The following is a 16,038-nucleotide window of genomic DNA, read 5'->3' as shown; positions in this document are numbered from 1 at the left end:
AAATCTCCCACAAGAAACTTCCAGGGATACACAAGTACATAAATGTGGTGATATCTCAATGGATGAGAAAGCAGGTGAATGCTATTTATTTCCAAAAGACTCAGGATGTCTTACTGTCACCTGCTTTCTTTATTATTTTCAACATGCACATGCAATAATCATTGCTCTTACTTTAAGTATAAAGTATTGTTTGCCAGGTAATATAGTAGGAACTGAAGTAAAATTGTTATACAAACACTGTACATAATTAATGCATACAGTTTGGCAAATTTGCACATAGATATTACTCTTGTTACCACAACCAATATCCAGGTAATAATATATCCATCACCTCCAAATGTTTCCTATGTCCCTTTATTGTTGTTGTTGTTGTTGTTGTTGTTGTTGTCAGAACCCCTAAGATCGACCTTCTTAACAAATTGTTACATACAAAATACCTCAGTAATAACTATAGATACTATGTTTTAGAGCCTATCTCTGTAATTGACTCATTTTGCATAGCTTTAACCTTTGAACAATAACTCCTCGTATTTCTCTTTCCCACTCAATAAAATACCAAACTCTTTTAAAGCACATTCTATATAATCCACTTTATCAAGCTTTTTCTAACATTCTTTTGTCTGCTCCCCCTCAGTAAAGGGAACTACTAACATAACAATTACCTATTTTGGATTTTTGTGTCTCTTACATATATTCCTGCATGAACCCATGTAACACTTTATCTCCCATTATCTTAATATGAAGTAAAATAAAACTTGAAATGATTTTAAAAATGAAATCACAGAAGGGCTTTGTAAAAGTATGATGTACCATTGCTTATTTGTAAGAATTCAAGTGACATTAGGGGTTTTAAAACATCTTTTGTTTTGATTTGTTCTTTGCTTGTAAACCTTGTGTCTTGCATATTGTGGGCACAGTGTCTTTCCCAGCTATTTGCTTGGGGAAGATCAGTTAGAGTTACAATGAACATCAAAGACTATCTTGTCTAGTGACTTACCTTCCAGATGAGGAAATGAGCTGAGGGAAAGGAAGAAACTTGCCCAAGATCACCCAGTGATCAAGTGAGGAAGGTGATAGGGACAGCACTAACGCTTGGTATTCTGAGCCTCATTCTATTTTCCACTCTTGCCCCTTCTCTGTTTCCTCCTCTCTTCCCTAGCCTTCTAAAGAAAACTTTGCAGTTCTGCTGCAATGTCTACCTAAGGACACCCTGAGGAGACCCCACTTTTCATCAGACTGCTTTTTTAAGCACTGTCCTGCATTTTCTTCTTCAGTCTTGTTGCATCCCATTTTTGGCGATAAGTAATGCTTCTGCTGTGCTGTTCTATCCAATTAGTTTTTTTCTATTTTCATTGAGTGAAAATTAAAACAACAAAAAACATGAGTTTATCTAAATTTGGAAGTTTTAAAACTTGATTAAAATTTCCTGGGGATATGGATGTAAGACATAGATTTTAAAATATTTTTCATTTTCAAAATTAAAAATCAAAGCCATATATTTAGCCAGGGTGACTACTCGATAACTACTAATCAGATGGGTCTTCAGTAATGCCACAAGGTTAATACTCTTATAAATCAATTCCCTGGTGTTTTGTGCTACTGAGTTAATACAATTTGATACGGTATCACCTTTAACCAGGCTTTGAGGAGTCACACAAAGGAACAGCACAACAGAACCATAGGGTGGGATGTGTGGGGAAACCGAGATGTAAAACACAGCCTTGACTCTGACATTTACTCCACTGTTGGGAAAAGTACTTCAATTCCCAGGGCCTTAATATTTTCCTGTATAAAACAGGAAAAATAGAGCCATCTTTAACGTTTTGTCAAATCTTGTTGCTGAGTGATTTTATAGTGTCTGCAGCTATCCTCTCTGCTAATCACAACAAGGTTAACTAACTGTTCTTTCATTTAGTTAAAGAAATTTTTGCATTTGTTTACAAATACTTATTCTTCCCTTCACGAAAAAGGAAACATTTTAAAGATAATTTATAAGATGTTCAGAGTCTCTTACATATCAACTCTTCACAATGTGGTAGAGTAGCTTAACCCCGTTCCTAAGAGTATAGATTCAGATCAGCCTGTATGTAATTAACCCCCAAACCAATGTGGAGTGTGGGATAGATAATATATTTCAAACACATGAAAAGGCACACGTACACACACACACATGCACGCACACACACACACAGTATTACCAAAGCAGAGTGCAGATGAAAATATTGGATAGATAGCTCAAAACTCTTAGTACTAAAATAATCCTAATAATAACTTTCCTTCCAAAGTCACCACCAACACTCAGATCTCTTAAAGGTTGGTGCCTTAGGTTTTTGAACTTTGTGTAACTTTTGACTTTCTTATTTGGTTGTATGCTATTTATCTCATAGAAAGAAACTTCTTCTTCATCCTATGCCAGTGCTGTATTGTAGGGGCTTGTGGACGTTTTTCTGCTCTATAGCAATCCAAGTTACTGGCCTCTAGCTTGTTAGGAGCAAGGCCATCACATGCTTTTGTTCTTTGCTTGCTTCCTTGTAAGGGCCCGACATACAGTGGGTGCTTAACAAATATTTGATCAACTGAACTCATTTTCCACCTCCGTTCTCTCCCACTTCAATCTCTCCCTTTTACTTCTTCCAGATTAGTTTTCCTACAGCAAAATGGGAATTGTCCAAAAACTGCCCTTCATCTTTACAACTTGAAGGATTCATTACCCTAAGCAGTCCTTCAAAATTGACTATCACAGACTAGACAAAAAGTCTGGGTTCACCAAGAATAGGCATGTGTGCCATTACATTTTCTGTTGAAAGCTTTGGAAAGTGTCTTTTAGCAAACAACATAAAGCATAGAATTTGACCGTTCCTGACTATGTAAAAGGATCATCCACATTCTCACATGTCCATGGCTACTTTCCCACTCCTTCCCCGACCTTGAAATCCTGAATTCAAAAGAAAACATAAGAAGATAGTATGCCTCATGTAAGGCAACAGGTTGCTTAATCTTTCTTGCCTCTACACATTCAAGAGCTCCAGAAAAATTTCTGAGCTATTTAGGATGTCTGATCCTCTTCTTGGGTAAAAGCAATAAGTCCTACATGTAGTCACCAAAATCATGTCTGTTCAAGGGGTCTTATACCTGTGATTCATGATTGCATGCTAAATGTAGAAGGATACGCTCTGTTGCAGGGCCATGTCTGTTCATTGTTTAAGTTCTACTTTGAAGGACTAGTTGCTGAGAAAGAAGAGGGAATGATAATATTAGAAATTGGAATAAAACTTAAGGGGAAAAATCAAGTACAAGGGACCAACAGTACTGAGGGGCAATAGGTTGAAGATTTCTTCGATTATTGTAATATTTTCAAGGAGACCCCCATGAATCCTTCCTGGCTGACCCCAACATAGCTTTGGCATAGGCCTTATGCCAAATGTCTTAGGCTAACTAGCTTTTCCTAAAGAAAATAGAGGAGTTATGGAGAACAATATTTAGTAGAATAATGCCTGATTCTCTTGCTTTTGAGATCTAGTAACTGCTAGTAAACTTGCCTAATTAATTCACATTTAGAGGTAGAGTAATGAGGGTTTCAAGCACTTGAACCACCACTGACTTCATTTCACGTGAGAGTTCTTCTGGAGAGCTAATGAACTATGAGGCTGCAGGTCTCTCAGCCAATAAGTCTTCTAGATTTCCTGTGACTCCCTTTTCTGGTCATAGGTGATTTTGCTTTTGCTTTGAGCATTATAGCACCATAAGGTGTCAGACACTCTGCTCTTACCAAGGCTTACACAAAGTTTATCTTGTTATTTGGTAGAGTTTTGCCCATTCAAAAAAAAGAGAGAGAGAGAACGATAAAGAGGAGGACAGCAATCCTCACTGCTGAAGGAAGAAGAAAGTTTGCCTTTATTTCCAGTAGGCAGAAAAAACTTCCGTCTGTAGCTCTCTAGCACCAGTGGAGTGTCTTTGTTTGGATAATAAATGTCCTTCCATACCTCATTAGGCATATTCACAGACAGAGATGTATTATGCACGCAAAATCACCTTCATGGGATGACTGAAAGTCCATGTTTTATTGGACACTAAGTTCATTAGAAAGATGTGGGTGCACAGTTTTGACCAGAAAACCTTGTTAAATGGGAACATAAGCTACAAATATTTTGGCAAAAGGTTAAGGTTTATGAACAACCAACCATTTATATTAAGTTACAATTAATTAGGCCATGTTGAGAAACCATTTGGTTTAGTTAATGATTAGATATTTTGTTAGTGAACACTTCCCAGACTTTACTAGCCCTGCTAATCCCTGCTTTGCTCCTGGTCTGAACCCCCACAGTGCCTTGTTTATGGTACAGTGCCTACTGCTTGTATGCTAGATTAGTGAATGTCTATTTGCCTCCTCTACTACTGTGTGAGCTTCTTGTTTGCCAGGACAGGGCTATATTCCTCAGAGCTGAGGAGAGAGTTGAATCATGTGGTCATTTATTCTCAAATCCTCTTCAACAAGTGAAGCGAAACAGGACAGTGAAAGGCCACTGCACATGGAAGCAGGAGGTCTGGATTTGAGTTCTGAATCTCTAGATCTGTTACTAACTGGAGGTGTGGATAGAGTCAGGAAAATTTTCTTCCTTAAGTCTTGATAGCACCTATGTAGGTCCAGAGCTGTTGGGATTCTCAATAATTACTGTGCATAAAATCAACTGAAAGTTATTTTGCAATGCAGATTCTTAGCCCCATTATATGAAATGTTTACTGTTTTATAAATTGATAAATAATTTTTATTAGACAATGTAAATTTCCTTACTTGCACCAGCATACAAAAATATTGAATAATATTAGCAGCAGAATCTTTCAACAAAATAACTATGTATAGCTATTAAACCACTTTGTTCCACTGCTTTTTATTTTCTTTCATTTATCACCATTGTTTTATTTATAAACATTGTTTCTGCTCATAAGGAGTATGTATTCTCTACATGTTTATAAAATTAATGCCTGAATGAAGTTGCTTAAACAAGACAGAAGTTGATTTCTTTGTCACTTAAAATTAACCTGTAGTTACAACATTCAGGGCTAGTACAGATACTTTCTAATATCATTAGGGATGCAGGACCCTTCCAGGTATCTGCTCTGCTATACTTTAGAAAATACCCTAGATTGGCTGCTAAATTCCCACCTATTATTTCTGAATTCTAGACAGCAGGAAGAAAAAAGGTGTGGGAGAAGGGCAAAGGAACATCTACCCTTCCTTTTTAAATTTTTTAACCAACCTCCCTTAAAAACACTTTGTTGAGATATGATTACATTAAAAAGCTGTACCTATTTAATGTGTATATCTCAGTGAGTTTGAGGATAAGGATACGTTGTGAAAGCATCACTACCATCAAGATTATAAACATAATCATCACCTCCTGAAGTTCTCCCTCCCATTCTAATTATTATTTCTATTAGTAAGAACAATTAACATAAAATTCACCCTCCTATTATATTTTAAGAATGCAATACAGCATTCATAACTATAAGCACTATGCTGTAGATTAGACCTCCTGAACTTATTTATGTTTGTATATCTAAAACTTTGTACTATAATCACACCTACTCATTTACCTGCACCACAGCTCCTGGCAACCTCCAGTCTACTCTCTGCTTCTGAGTTTATTTGAGATTTCAAATACAAGTGAAATCATACAATATTTGTCATTCTGTGTTTGGTTTATTTCACATGACTTCATGCCCTTCAGATCCACCGATGCTGTCACAAATGACAGGGTTTCATTATTATATAATACTGAATAATATTCCATTGTGCATACATATATATATAAAACGTTAATTCATCCATCCGTGAATGAATGATAATATGTGTGTCTTCTTCATATATCTTGATTATTGTGAGCAGAGCTGAAAGGAACATATGAGTGCAGATATCTCTTTCACATAATGATTTCAATGACTTCATATATATATTATATGTTATATATATATAAAAAATAAGTGGGATTGCTGGAACAAAATGGTATTTTTATTGTTAATTTTTTGAGAAACCTCCATACTATTTTCCAAGATGGCCATACTAATTTACATTCCCACCACCAGTATACAAAGGCTCCCTTTTCTCCACATCCTTACCAACACTTGTTATCATCCATCTTTTTGATAATAGTTATTCTAACAGGTGTGAGGTGATATTTCATGGTAGTTTTCATTTGCATTCCCGTGATGACTAGAGAGGGTAAGAATTGTTTATATATATGTCGTCCATTTGTATCTCTTCTTTTGAGAAATTCCTACTCATATCTGTTAGTTCATTTTAGTTTTTTAATTTTAATTTTATACACAGAGGATACATGTGCAGGTTTGTTCCATGGATGTCTTGTGTGACGCTGAGGTTTAGAGTATGAATGATCTCATCACACACATAGTGAACATAATACCCAATAGACAGTTTTTAAGGCCTTGTACCCAACCCTCCCTCCTCCCTCTAAGAATCTCCGGTGTCTATTGTTTCCATATAAGTGAGAGGTAAGCAATGTATAACCCAATGTTTAGCTCTCACTTATAACGGTGAATATGTAGTATTTGGTTTTCTGTTCCTGCACACAATACCACACTGGGCTAATTTTTGTATTTTTGGTAAAGACGTAGTAGCTTCAGCATGTTGGCCAGTCTGGTCTCAAAATCCTGAGCTCATGTGATCCACCCACCTCACAAAGTGCTGGCATAACAGGCATGAGCCACTGTACCTGGCTTTTCTGAATTTTTTTTTAGCTTATATTAGGTTTGTCTGTTCTAGAATTTTGTGCACATTTATTTATATTATAGGACACTTTTTAGCTTAGCTTTCCCCACTCAGGGTGAGAAAGATTATATTGATCTAAGATGGTGATTAATAGAGTTGATCATCCCCCTTTATTGCCCAATATTACTCTATAATATGCGTATAATTTGTTTATCGATTTCCTCTCAGTAGACACTTGAGTTGTTCCCAGATTTTAGCTATTGTTAATAGAATTCAAGGACATTTTTTAAAATAAAAAAAATTCAATCCAAAATGTCCTTTCCTTTTGACTCTCCAATATTGTGTCAGGGTTACAGTTTTGTTGTCATGAAAATCCAATTACATTGAACAAGATGTGTTTCCAGAATCAAGATTCAGTATATGTGTGGTCTAGCTGTGTCCCAAGAATGTAGCCCTTATTAGTTTTATTAAGCATTTTCCTATATAATTTGAAATCAAGTAGAAGATGCATTTTTCCACAGTAGAAGACATAGAACAGTTTAGGACTTTGGAGAGATAGCAACTTGCCGCTTGCCTGTGCAACCCACCTCAAAAGATACAACTCCTCCAACTTTTGGTGTCTGGTGACTTGTCCAAACAATTAGATGTGAACTGACCTTATTCCCTTACAATACTACAAGTAGGTCTTCTGCACCTGGCCAAATACAGTATAAAATTGATGGGCATACGTTTCTTTTGTTTTCATGCTTTCTATTTAAAGCTATTCTCTTTGGCTGGGCACTATGGCTCATGCTTATAATCCCAGCACTTTGGAAGGTCGAGGTGCAGGGATCACTTGAGACCAGGGGTTTGAGACCAGCCTGGCCAACATAATGAAAGCCGTCTTTCTGAAAAATACAAAAGTTTTCTGGGCATGGTGGCACATGCCTGTAATCCCAGCTACTCAGGAGGCTGAGGCAGGAGAATCGCTTGAACCCAGGAGGCAGAGGTTGCAGTGAGCTGAGATCCTGCCTCTGCATTCCATCCTGGGTGATAGAATTAACCTTCATCTCAAAAAAACAAAAAGCTAATCTATACTTTTCTTTTGGTGCATTATTAGAATGTAGGAGGTAATAAGGCAAAACCATTGTGGGTATGTGAATGTGTATCTGTAGCACCTAGAATAGTGCCTAGCCCATCACTTGTGTTGAAAATTGAGAAAACCTTCTTAATATAACTTTTCCACACTCTAGTTCTGAATTTAAAGACAGAAAAAGATAGGTTAGCAAATATAGGTATCAGTTATTTCTATTGACAGATCATTTGGAGAACACGTTTTTGGATGTGGGAGAATAAAGGTCCCTAACTCTCCACCCCAGAAATAATTTTGCTGATATAAAAATCAGTCAGACATGGTGGCACATGCTTATAATCCCAGCTACTTAGGAGGATGAGGTGGGAAAATCACTTGAACCCAGGAGGCAGAGATTGCAGTGAGCCAAGAGTGCCCCATTCCACTCCAGCCTAGGCAACAGAAAAAGACTCTGTCTGAAAGAAAAAAAAAAGTTGTTACTATATAGGAGACAATTTTATTGTCATCTCATTTAAAATTGAATAGTACATTTGGGTCGAATTCTTATGCCTGCAGAGACATTTGCCTCTGGCTTAAAATCACTGGCTCCAGGAGGAAACTCCACCAGAGGGTATCATAAGGATTTCATAGTGTCTAAGTCATCTTGGTAATTCTTCAAATAATTCCTGGCAATTCTGTTAGGTCTTGAACTTCACTTACTTCTTATATGTTTAATAAAAAGAAGTTCAAAACGTTGCCATGGCTGTTGAATTCCCACAGGCTTGTCTTCCCCTTAAAATTCATTACATGGTTTGTACTCTTTTGCGAATATAATACATAAGTTTGGAGGTGGATGCTTTCAGCCATTAAGTTCAAAAGTACTGCTACATGGGCCGGGCATAGTGGCTCATACCTCTAATCCCAACCCTTTGGGAGGCCAAGGGGTGCAGATCACAAGATCAGGAGATCAAGACCATCCTAGCCAACATGGTGAAACCACATCTCTACTAAAAATACAAAAATTAGCTGAGTGTGGTGGTGCGCAAGTAGTCCCAGCTACTTGGGAGGCTGAGGCAGGACGATTTCTTGAACCAAGGAGGCGGAGGTTGCAGTGAGCTGAGATCACACTATTGCACCCCAGCCTGGTTATAGATCAAGATTATGTCTAAAAAAAAAAAATACTGCTACATGGACATCCATCATTCCGGCATCTCTGCCATAACAGCTGAGTATCGAGAATGTCTCTTAGTTTCTTTAAGTCCAAATTTGTGTTGTGTCTCTTGGTCTCCTGTCGTACCATAAAGTGTATTATTTACAAAAAGGACAATTTATCTATTGTTATTTCCTCTCAGTATGCTACATCCTTTTAGAATTTAAACATAGTGTCTCCCAACCTGAAATTTGATTTTTAAAAAACCAGAAAAATGTTTTTGGACATCTTTTATTTCCAGCTGTTTTCATCTTCATCTCCTCTCCTGAACTCAACTGAGGGGAAAGTTCATTCGTCAAAATTTCTCCTCAACTCGCAACAACCTCATCCCACTCCAATATGATTTTTGTCCCCATGAATTGATACACATAATTTTTGCTGGCAGTGGTAATGTCCTAATAAAAAAAATCATGAGATGGCATCAGACTTTACCTTATGTTCTAGCTCAGCAGAATTTGATCCCTGTCTGATAAGGAAACCATATTTTCCCTAGAAACTTTTCACTTTTGTCACAGGTTTGGTTCCCAGGGAGCTGGATATAGATGAAGTTTAGTGTGCAGGATGTTTATTAGGAAGTAATGTCAGGATCCACATCTGTGGAAAGGATTAGAGGGAAGCCTTCTGTGCAAAGGGACAAGTCTAATGGCAACGCAGCCTGACTTTGTCAACTGGCCGCACAGACAGAGCTGTTCAGCTAAGAAGGCCTCCCCTATTTGTCCCAATTGAATCAAATGGCAAAGTCTATGCATCCCTTGCCTCCATTAATAATTGTGTGCTTGCCACTTGTGGAGGGTGAGACTTTGAAGCAGGTGGCTTTCTGTGGCTGAAGAAAACCTTAAATGTGCTGGCAAAGTTTTCCAAAGAGACAGAGAATGGCATCTGCCATGTATGTTGCCCCTTTCCAAAGAGGAAGCAACAAGGATAACGTCCTCCAATGGCGCTGTATGCAGATAGGTGGACAGTAATGTCTGTCCCTCCTGTGACCTAAGAAGAACAGGTGGCAGACATGGCAGCCAGGCAGTTAGAGGTGCCACAGTGTTAGGAGAGAAACATCTGTCATAAGCAGTGCTTCTTTGAGTCAGGTGTGACACAAGTCTTGCATCCCTTGCATGGACTCCTTCCCCGTTATCCTGCTGTCCTACCTCATGAAGGTGAGTGGGGGCTGGGTGGTGGGCAGTCCCAGGACGAGGTACACTTTGCCTGCAGTGTTCCCACATGAGTTCCAAGGTAACCCAGGTGGTCATCCATGAACTTTGTATTTTCCTTATGCTTCTTGTCTTTGCCTTTGAGGAACACGTTTCATTGGACTCTAAGTCCAAAAAACTCATGTATCCCCATATCTTCACATTGTCCTTCACTTAAGGGAATCTCTAATCTCTAATGCCTTTGTTTTATTATTACTATCAATATTATAATAATTAACATTGTCGTTATTAACTTCATTGTTGATTTTCAGTTATTTTTATTCATGGAGTTAATATGAATTATTCTTTTGTGGCTACTTACACCAAGATGAAGATAATTTATTAGTTCAGGAAGAATCTGCATTCTGAAGGTGAATAGAAGTTCACACTACAGATGGGCAGACACATGCCCTCCCAATTCCTGATGGACCTCCTAGTGTCTCCTAGACCTAAGGGGTCTCCTGCAATGCTCCAAGATGCCACCAAGGCAGGGATCTGCTTGTGCATGCCTGAGAGCATTCAGGATGAAGTGAGGCTCTGGAAAAATGCACGAGTTTCCACATAATCCCCAAAAACCTTACAAGTGAACTGGATGCCACAGAAACAGGAGTGGTCATTGACACAACAAAGTCACCAAAATTGTTTTGAAGTCAATTAGGAAACCCAGGAATCACTCTTGCTGCCATTAAGTGGAAGAACAGGAGCCTGTGAATGGCATCCTTGTCCTGCCTGAAACTACACTGTTATTTCTATGTGGCTTCAGGTACCAGGAATCTCCGTGATTTTCAGAAAGGCAGGGACAGCTTATGCCAGCCCATCCCTCTGCAGAATGTGTCCTAGCGGATCAGAGGATGGAACCATCATGGACTGCACAAAGGCTCAAGGCCAGCTTCCCAGACCTGCCTGTGACTCTAGGTAAGTTCTGAGTCCACGTGGGTGCCAAGGAAAGGTTAATGATGACCTGGAAAGATGGGACAAGCAGACACCACCCCTAAACAATCTACAGGATTCTAACTTCAGCAGGAAGCCAAAGACCAGCTCATGCCACACTAGTGCACCTTGAAAACCCCTGAATGCAATGCCGCTCTGCAGAGAATTCAACAAAGAAGTTTTTGCATTCTAGGCTGCATTTTACAGTGCTTCTGTACACGTGATCAGAAATTGAACATTGGTATATCTAACTCTGACATTTTTCACAAAATAGTTTTTTAAAATGAGGTAATATAGACAAAATATAATATAACCATATGTATTATATGCCAAAATATGCTTCACTGGCATCAAGTAGACTCACCTTGAAATACAATCTAGGACAACCTCCATTTTCAGAGTATTTTCTTTTCGAAAGTGAAACTCTCCCACCAAAAACCAACAACATCACAGGCTTTTGCCTCCAACAAACCGACAAAAAACCAATACATTTATTCTACCACTGTGAAATGGACTGCGGTGCAACACATACGTGTGAAACGCCACATGTGGCATCGCCGTGAGCCAAATGGGGACTCGTGGTGTAAGCAACACTCCTCACGTGTTAGCGTGCGTGAGATTCACTTGGCGGAATTTGACTAGGTGCGTGTTGGTAGAGTGGGGCTGAGGTTCTCTTGCCCCTGTGGATGCTTAAGAAGTCACAGGTCCTGCGAAGACCTGCGGTCCCCTCAATCAACTCTGTTTCGGAGACAAAATGACTTGGATTGCTGACAAGTCAAGAAATTTTCAAGCCCTTGGAAAATCAGTTACACACAAACACGGAATGAAAGTCAAAAGAGAGTATGTCATCTTTTTGAGAATTTTATTCACTTCAAAACAAATTAAACACACCTATTTCTAATGGCATTCCAGAGCCCAATTTTCGAGGCTGAGGAAACACCCCAAGAACGCTTTGTGCAGAACGCTTCACAGCGTCCAAAACACTGCTCTCAGGGTGGGGCACAGCTGAAGGCCTGCATCTCTCAGGGTTCCCTAACTGTTCCCTGATTCAGTCATCTAGACAGCAAATGCACAGTCATTCCCCAGTTTCCTACTGACATCACAGCGGAAGTCTGACTCCCATGCGTCACCGTCACCCAGTTTCTGAGGCAACGAATCATTGGCACAGATGCTTCTGGTGTCGGGTTTCCGGAGCGCCCTGCGAACTACAATGTCCCTCACCAGATTTCGATGAGGCAGAGTCTCTGCATGTGGTCCCTGCCTGGCCAGGGTTCCAACATCCACAGAAGCACCACAGCTGGGGAGCTTAGGAGTCACCACACACAGTCTGCTCTCTGCTCTGTGCTCCTCAGTCCCACAGACCCCTCCAAATCATGGGAGCTGGATGCAATGGAGCCCTGGCCACCTGTAGTCTCACTCCAGGTCAGAATCGCTGTCCTCTGAGGAGGAGGAAACCTGAAGGTCCTCATAGAGGACACTCAGGGGGACAGGAACACAGGGAGCCTCAGACTTCTCTGAGACATGAGGGCTGTGAGCGAGGAAGGCTCCCGGCTTCTCAGGAGAGGGAAACGAGGGAGCTGTCAGGAGGCTGGAGCTCCACCATCCGTTTTCCAGTCTCCGGAAGAGCATTCTGAGAGGCTGGGCCCCATCGTGGCTGGCCGCTGGGTGATGGGACATGGTGCAGGCCTGGGCAGTAGGCAGGCAAGGTCTGCTGTGCGGAGGCTGCCGGTCGCTGCTGGGCACCTGGGCGGGTGTCCTCCTGCTCATGTGGGGCGACGGACTTGGTCTGAGTTCGGTTGCAGCTGGCGGAGGTTGGAGAGTCTCCGGGGCCCCCAGCTCACCTCCCTGGATGGCATTTTCGGGCATCTGGAAGGGACCCATTCTCGGTTTCTTGGGGAAGTTCAGGCAAGCCTGAGTCGGAGCCTGGGCAGGTCTCTTGGCTCCTGGCCTGAAACTGAGATTGGAGCCGAGGCCCAAGATGTGTGTGTCGGCTGGTGGGCAGGGCTGTGAGGTCACCGCAGGACGTTTGTCTTGTGCCTGGGGGCTGATGACCCAGATCAGGCCGTGGGGCTTGGAGGCAGCTTGGGGAACTTCTCGACAGCCACCCTGAGGCCTGCTGTGTGTCGGCTTCCTCAGGACTAGAGGCTCCGGGCCCTGCTGCCTGACTCCAGGTTGAGGGATGTCGGCCACAGCCCCTGTCTGTCGTTCCTTTGGTCGGAGACTTGACAAGGAGCTCAGACTGGCTTTTCTGAGGGGAGACAGTGAAGCCAAGATGGATACCGTGTCAGACATTTTGGTAGCTGAGCCATCAGTGAGGGCAGGGTCCACGCGTGGCCTCTTATTAGTTGCTTGGACCGGCATTGGCCTGCTTGCAACCTGAAAGAAAGGAGACCACACACGTTAGAAGTTCCTCGGCATCGAGCCAACATGGAAATCAACCACATCCAAAGACAAGGTGTACACAGCAGGAAATTCTTAATACGGTAAGGACAGGCGGTCCTTAGAAGTAGGGACAGATCCTCAAGGTGAGTGCTGATCTGGGAAAGACCCATGAAAAATGCACTCTCGAGCTATGATCTGAGAATACCATTTTTCTAAAGACTGTGTCTTGGGCATTCACTGGATCAAAGCGCCTCCACTCAGCCTTCCATGAAGTGGGACGGACTAATGCCCTTCTGAAGGCAGGTCGGTGGCTCAAGGGTTCCCAGGACGTCTTTTCTGAAAACATGCATGTTCCTGGGGTGAGCCGCCTCCATGTTTGGGGCCCCTGAGGGACTAATTTCCTCACGCCGCTAGGAAGACATTGTTGGCAGGCTTGCCACCATTGCACAGAGGGAAAGCAACAGGAAATACGGCATCTTCAGATGCCTTCATCTGGAATCAAATGGACCTGGAAGGATCATGGAGTCCCTGACCCCAAGAAGGCAGGAAGAAGGGTTCCCCGATCCCCTCACACACACGGGAACCTGAAAGGAAATCAACCAAAGTGACCTAGAGGAGAAAAAGACCAGGGGCCCAGGGTGACACTCACCCTCAGATAATCACAAGATTCCATGGATCCTTTTCGATTTGGCGGCAGCTTCTCCGGAGGTGTCCCGGAAAAGATCTGGAGGAGAGCCTTCCTCTGCAGGTCTTGTTGCCTGCAGAAGAGAAAAAGTTCAGGCCCTTCCCCCTGGTTCTCCCCAGGAGACAGGGAGAACCCTGTCTGGGGCCCAGTCCCTTTCTGTGTTTTGTGATACATAAATGGAACTTTTGCGCCCTTTCCGCCTCTGCACCTTCCCTCATGTGCCAACCTTCCCATCCTGCTGGTGGCCCTCTAGGCTTCCCAAGTAAGGACTGTCATTTGGATTCCGTTGCTTTTCCCCCTGTCATGGGGAACCTGCACGAAGCGCCCCCGCCTCTCCACCGTCCCTGAATCTCCCAGAGCCAAAGGAGCTCCCGGATGGGGAACCCGGGAGGACACGGAGCTCTGGTCTGTTTCTCTGCAGCGTTCCTTCCCTGTCCCAGAGACGGAAAGGCACACGGTGTGCGGGTGCAGAGACACTGTGTCCTTAGGTGGCAGTACCCTAAGGGTGGTGAAAACCCCTCCCACTGCTCACCTCGGTCTCGCTTCCTTCTCTCCCTTTTCCTTGTTCAAGGGCCCAGGGTTCCTTCGAACCTGGGGCTTCCATGGTTTCCGGTTTTCCTTCCCTTCCTTTCTCCCAAAGGTCTGGGGAACCAGGGCTCCGTTCCAGCACTTCATGGGGCACCTGGTACTTCTGGCCGTGTGGCCAAAGGCCCCGCAGTTTTTGCACTTGACCTGTGGGTGGAAAGGAAGTGATGTCAGTGAATGAGCTGAAGCCACAGGCAGTGATCCAATGTCAACATTGAGACGGATTGTGAATTCAGAACTGAGTGAGGATTCCAAAGCGGGGACACCGGCATGGGGGCCCTTAAGTGGCGGGAGGGTTCGGTTACGATGTTCCCTCCCAAAGCCCATGTGACGGAGGAACTCTCAAAGGAAGGACTCAGGGTTCTAGCGGGGACTATCGTGAACCCGATGTCCACAACACAGCCCAACCTGGCTACACAGGATTCTGAGTGGAAAGGGAGGTTGCTCCCAAGAGTCTCTCCAGGGACCTGTCGGGCCGGGGAGGAGGTCCCAAGCCAGGCCCACCTTGGATGGGAAAAGCAACCCGGGTGGTGCTGGCAGAACTCTTTGGAATCCAACCCAGTCTCTGAGGACCGTGTGACACTCGCCCCCTCCTCCCCCCTCGATACCCAAAACATTCCAAGGCTAGACTACCCTGGGATCTTCTTCATCGGGTGGGGGAGCCCTTGGCCCAGCTGGGGCCCTCTGCTGCTTCTGGAGGGTCTGGGCTCTCACGAGTCTGTTTGCCCCACTTTTGGGGTCACGACGTGCCATCTTCTTCGTCTCCTGGGCGTTTTATGGCTGCCTTTTTCAGGGGTTGATGGTTGGGTCACCTGAATCACACACAAACACACACAAAGTGATGGTTAGGCACATTGGATATTCACACACCCACAAGAAACCCTCAGCTAATTCCATGACGGTGTGGTCATGAGGAGACCTCACCACCCGTCGGTCAAATCTGTGGATCACAATGTGGTGTGTGCATCCTCAGATATTGTGTGTTCCTCTGCCGTGACTACCTGGTCCAAGAGTAAACTTCGCCTGCCACATGGCCCACGGCCTAGGTATGTGGAGTTGGAGTTGAGATTTCAATCCCAACCAAACAACTGATTCTGGAGACTGGACTTAGGTCTATCACCATTCACTCCAGTAGAAGACACAATGATTCTCTCTCCCCTGAGGGACAAAAGAATAGAAGCTACAGGGCATGGCCGATGTCACCCCTTGGCAGGTCTGCTTGAAGTCAGGGATAAGGGATGCTTCCTATCAGAACTCAAATCGCTACTCTTGCCGTTTCATTAG

The 16,038-nt window shown here is 42.9% G+C and overlaps 1 protein-coding gene across 1 annotated transcript; it reads right to left on the bottom strand.

Annotated features, from left to right (window-relative positions):
• Positions 1-12,515: 12,515 nt before the first annotated feature.
• Positions 12,516-15,507, bottom strand: LOC135967530 (protein FAM90A5-like). The gene is made up of 4 exons (XM_065531060.1): positions 15,388-15,507; positions 14,702-14,901; positions 14,134-14,242; positions 12,516-13,478 (listed from the first exon to the last, which is right to left on the bottom strand). The coding sequence occupies exons 1-4, from the start codon at positions 15,505-15,507 to the stop codon at positions 12,516-12,518; spliced, it is 1,392 nt and encodes a 463-aa protein (XP_065387132.1).
• Between the last annotated feature and the right edge of the window lie 531 nt (positions 15,508-16,038).

Source organism: Macaca fascicularis, chromosome 15 (assembly GCF_037993035.2).
Source record: "Macaca fascicularis isolate 582-1 chromosome 15, T2T-MFA8v1.1".
Taxonomy (NCBI): domain Eukaryota; kingdom Metazoa; phylum Chordata; class Mammalia; order Primates; family Cercopithecidae; genus Macaca; species Macaca fascicularis.
This window is presented reverse-complemented; position numbering and strand designations above follow the sequence as displayed.

Bases quoted from the DNA above. Each gene is read 5' to 3' on its own strand.
- LOC135967530 (XM_065531060.1), bottom strand. From the start codon at position 15,507: ATGGCACGTCGTGACCCCAAAAGTGGGGCAAACAGACTCGTGAGAGCC. The intron at 14,902-15,387 runs GTAGTCTAGCCT...TTCCACCCACAG, and splicing joins CCGATGAAGAAGATCCCAGG to GTCAAGTGCAAAAACTGCGG. The intron at 14,243-14,701 runs GTGAGCAGTGGG...TCTCTTCTGCAG, and splicing joins GAGAAGGAAGCGAGACCGAG to GCAACAAGACCTGCAGAGGA.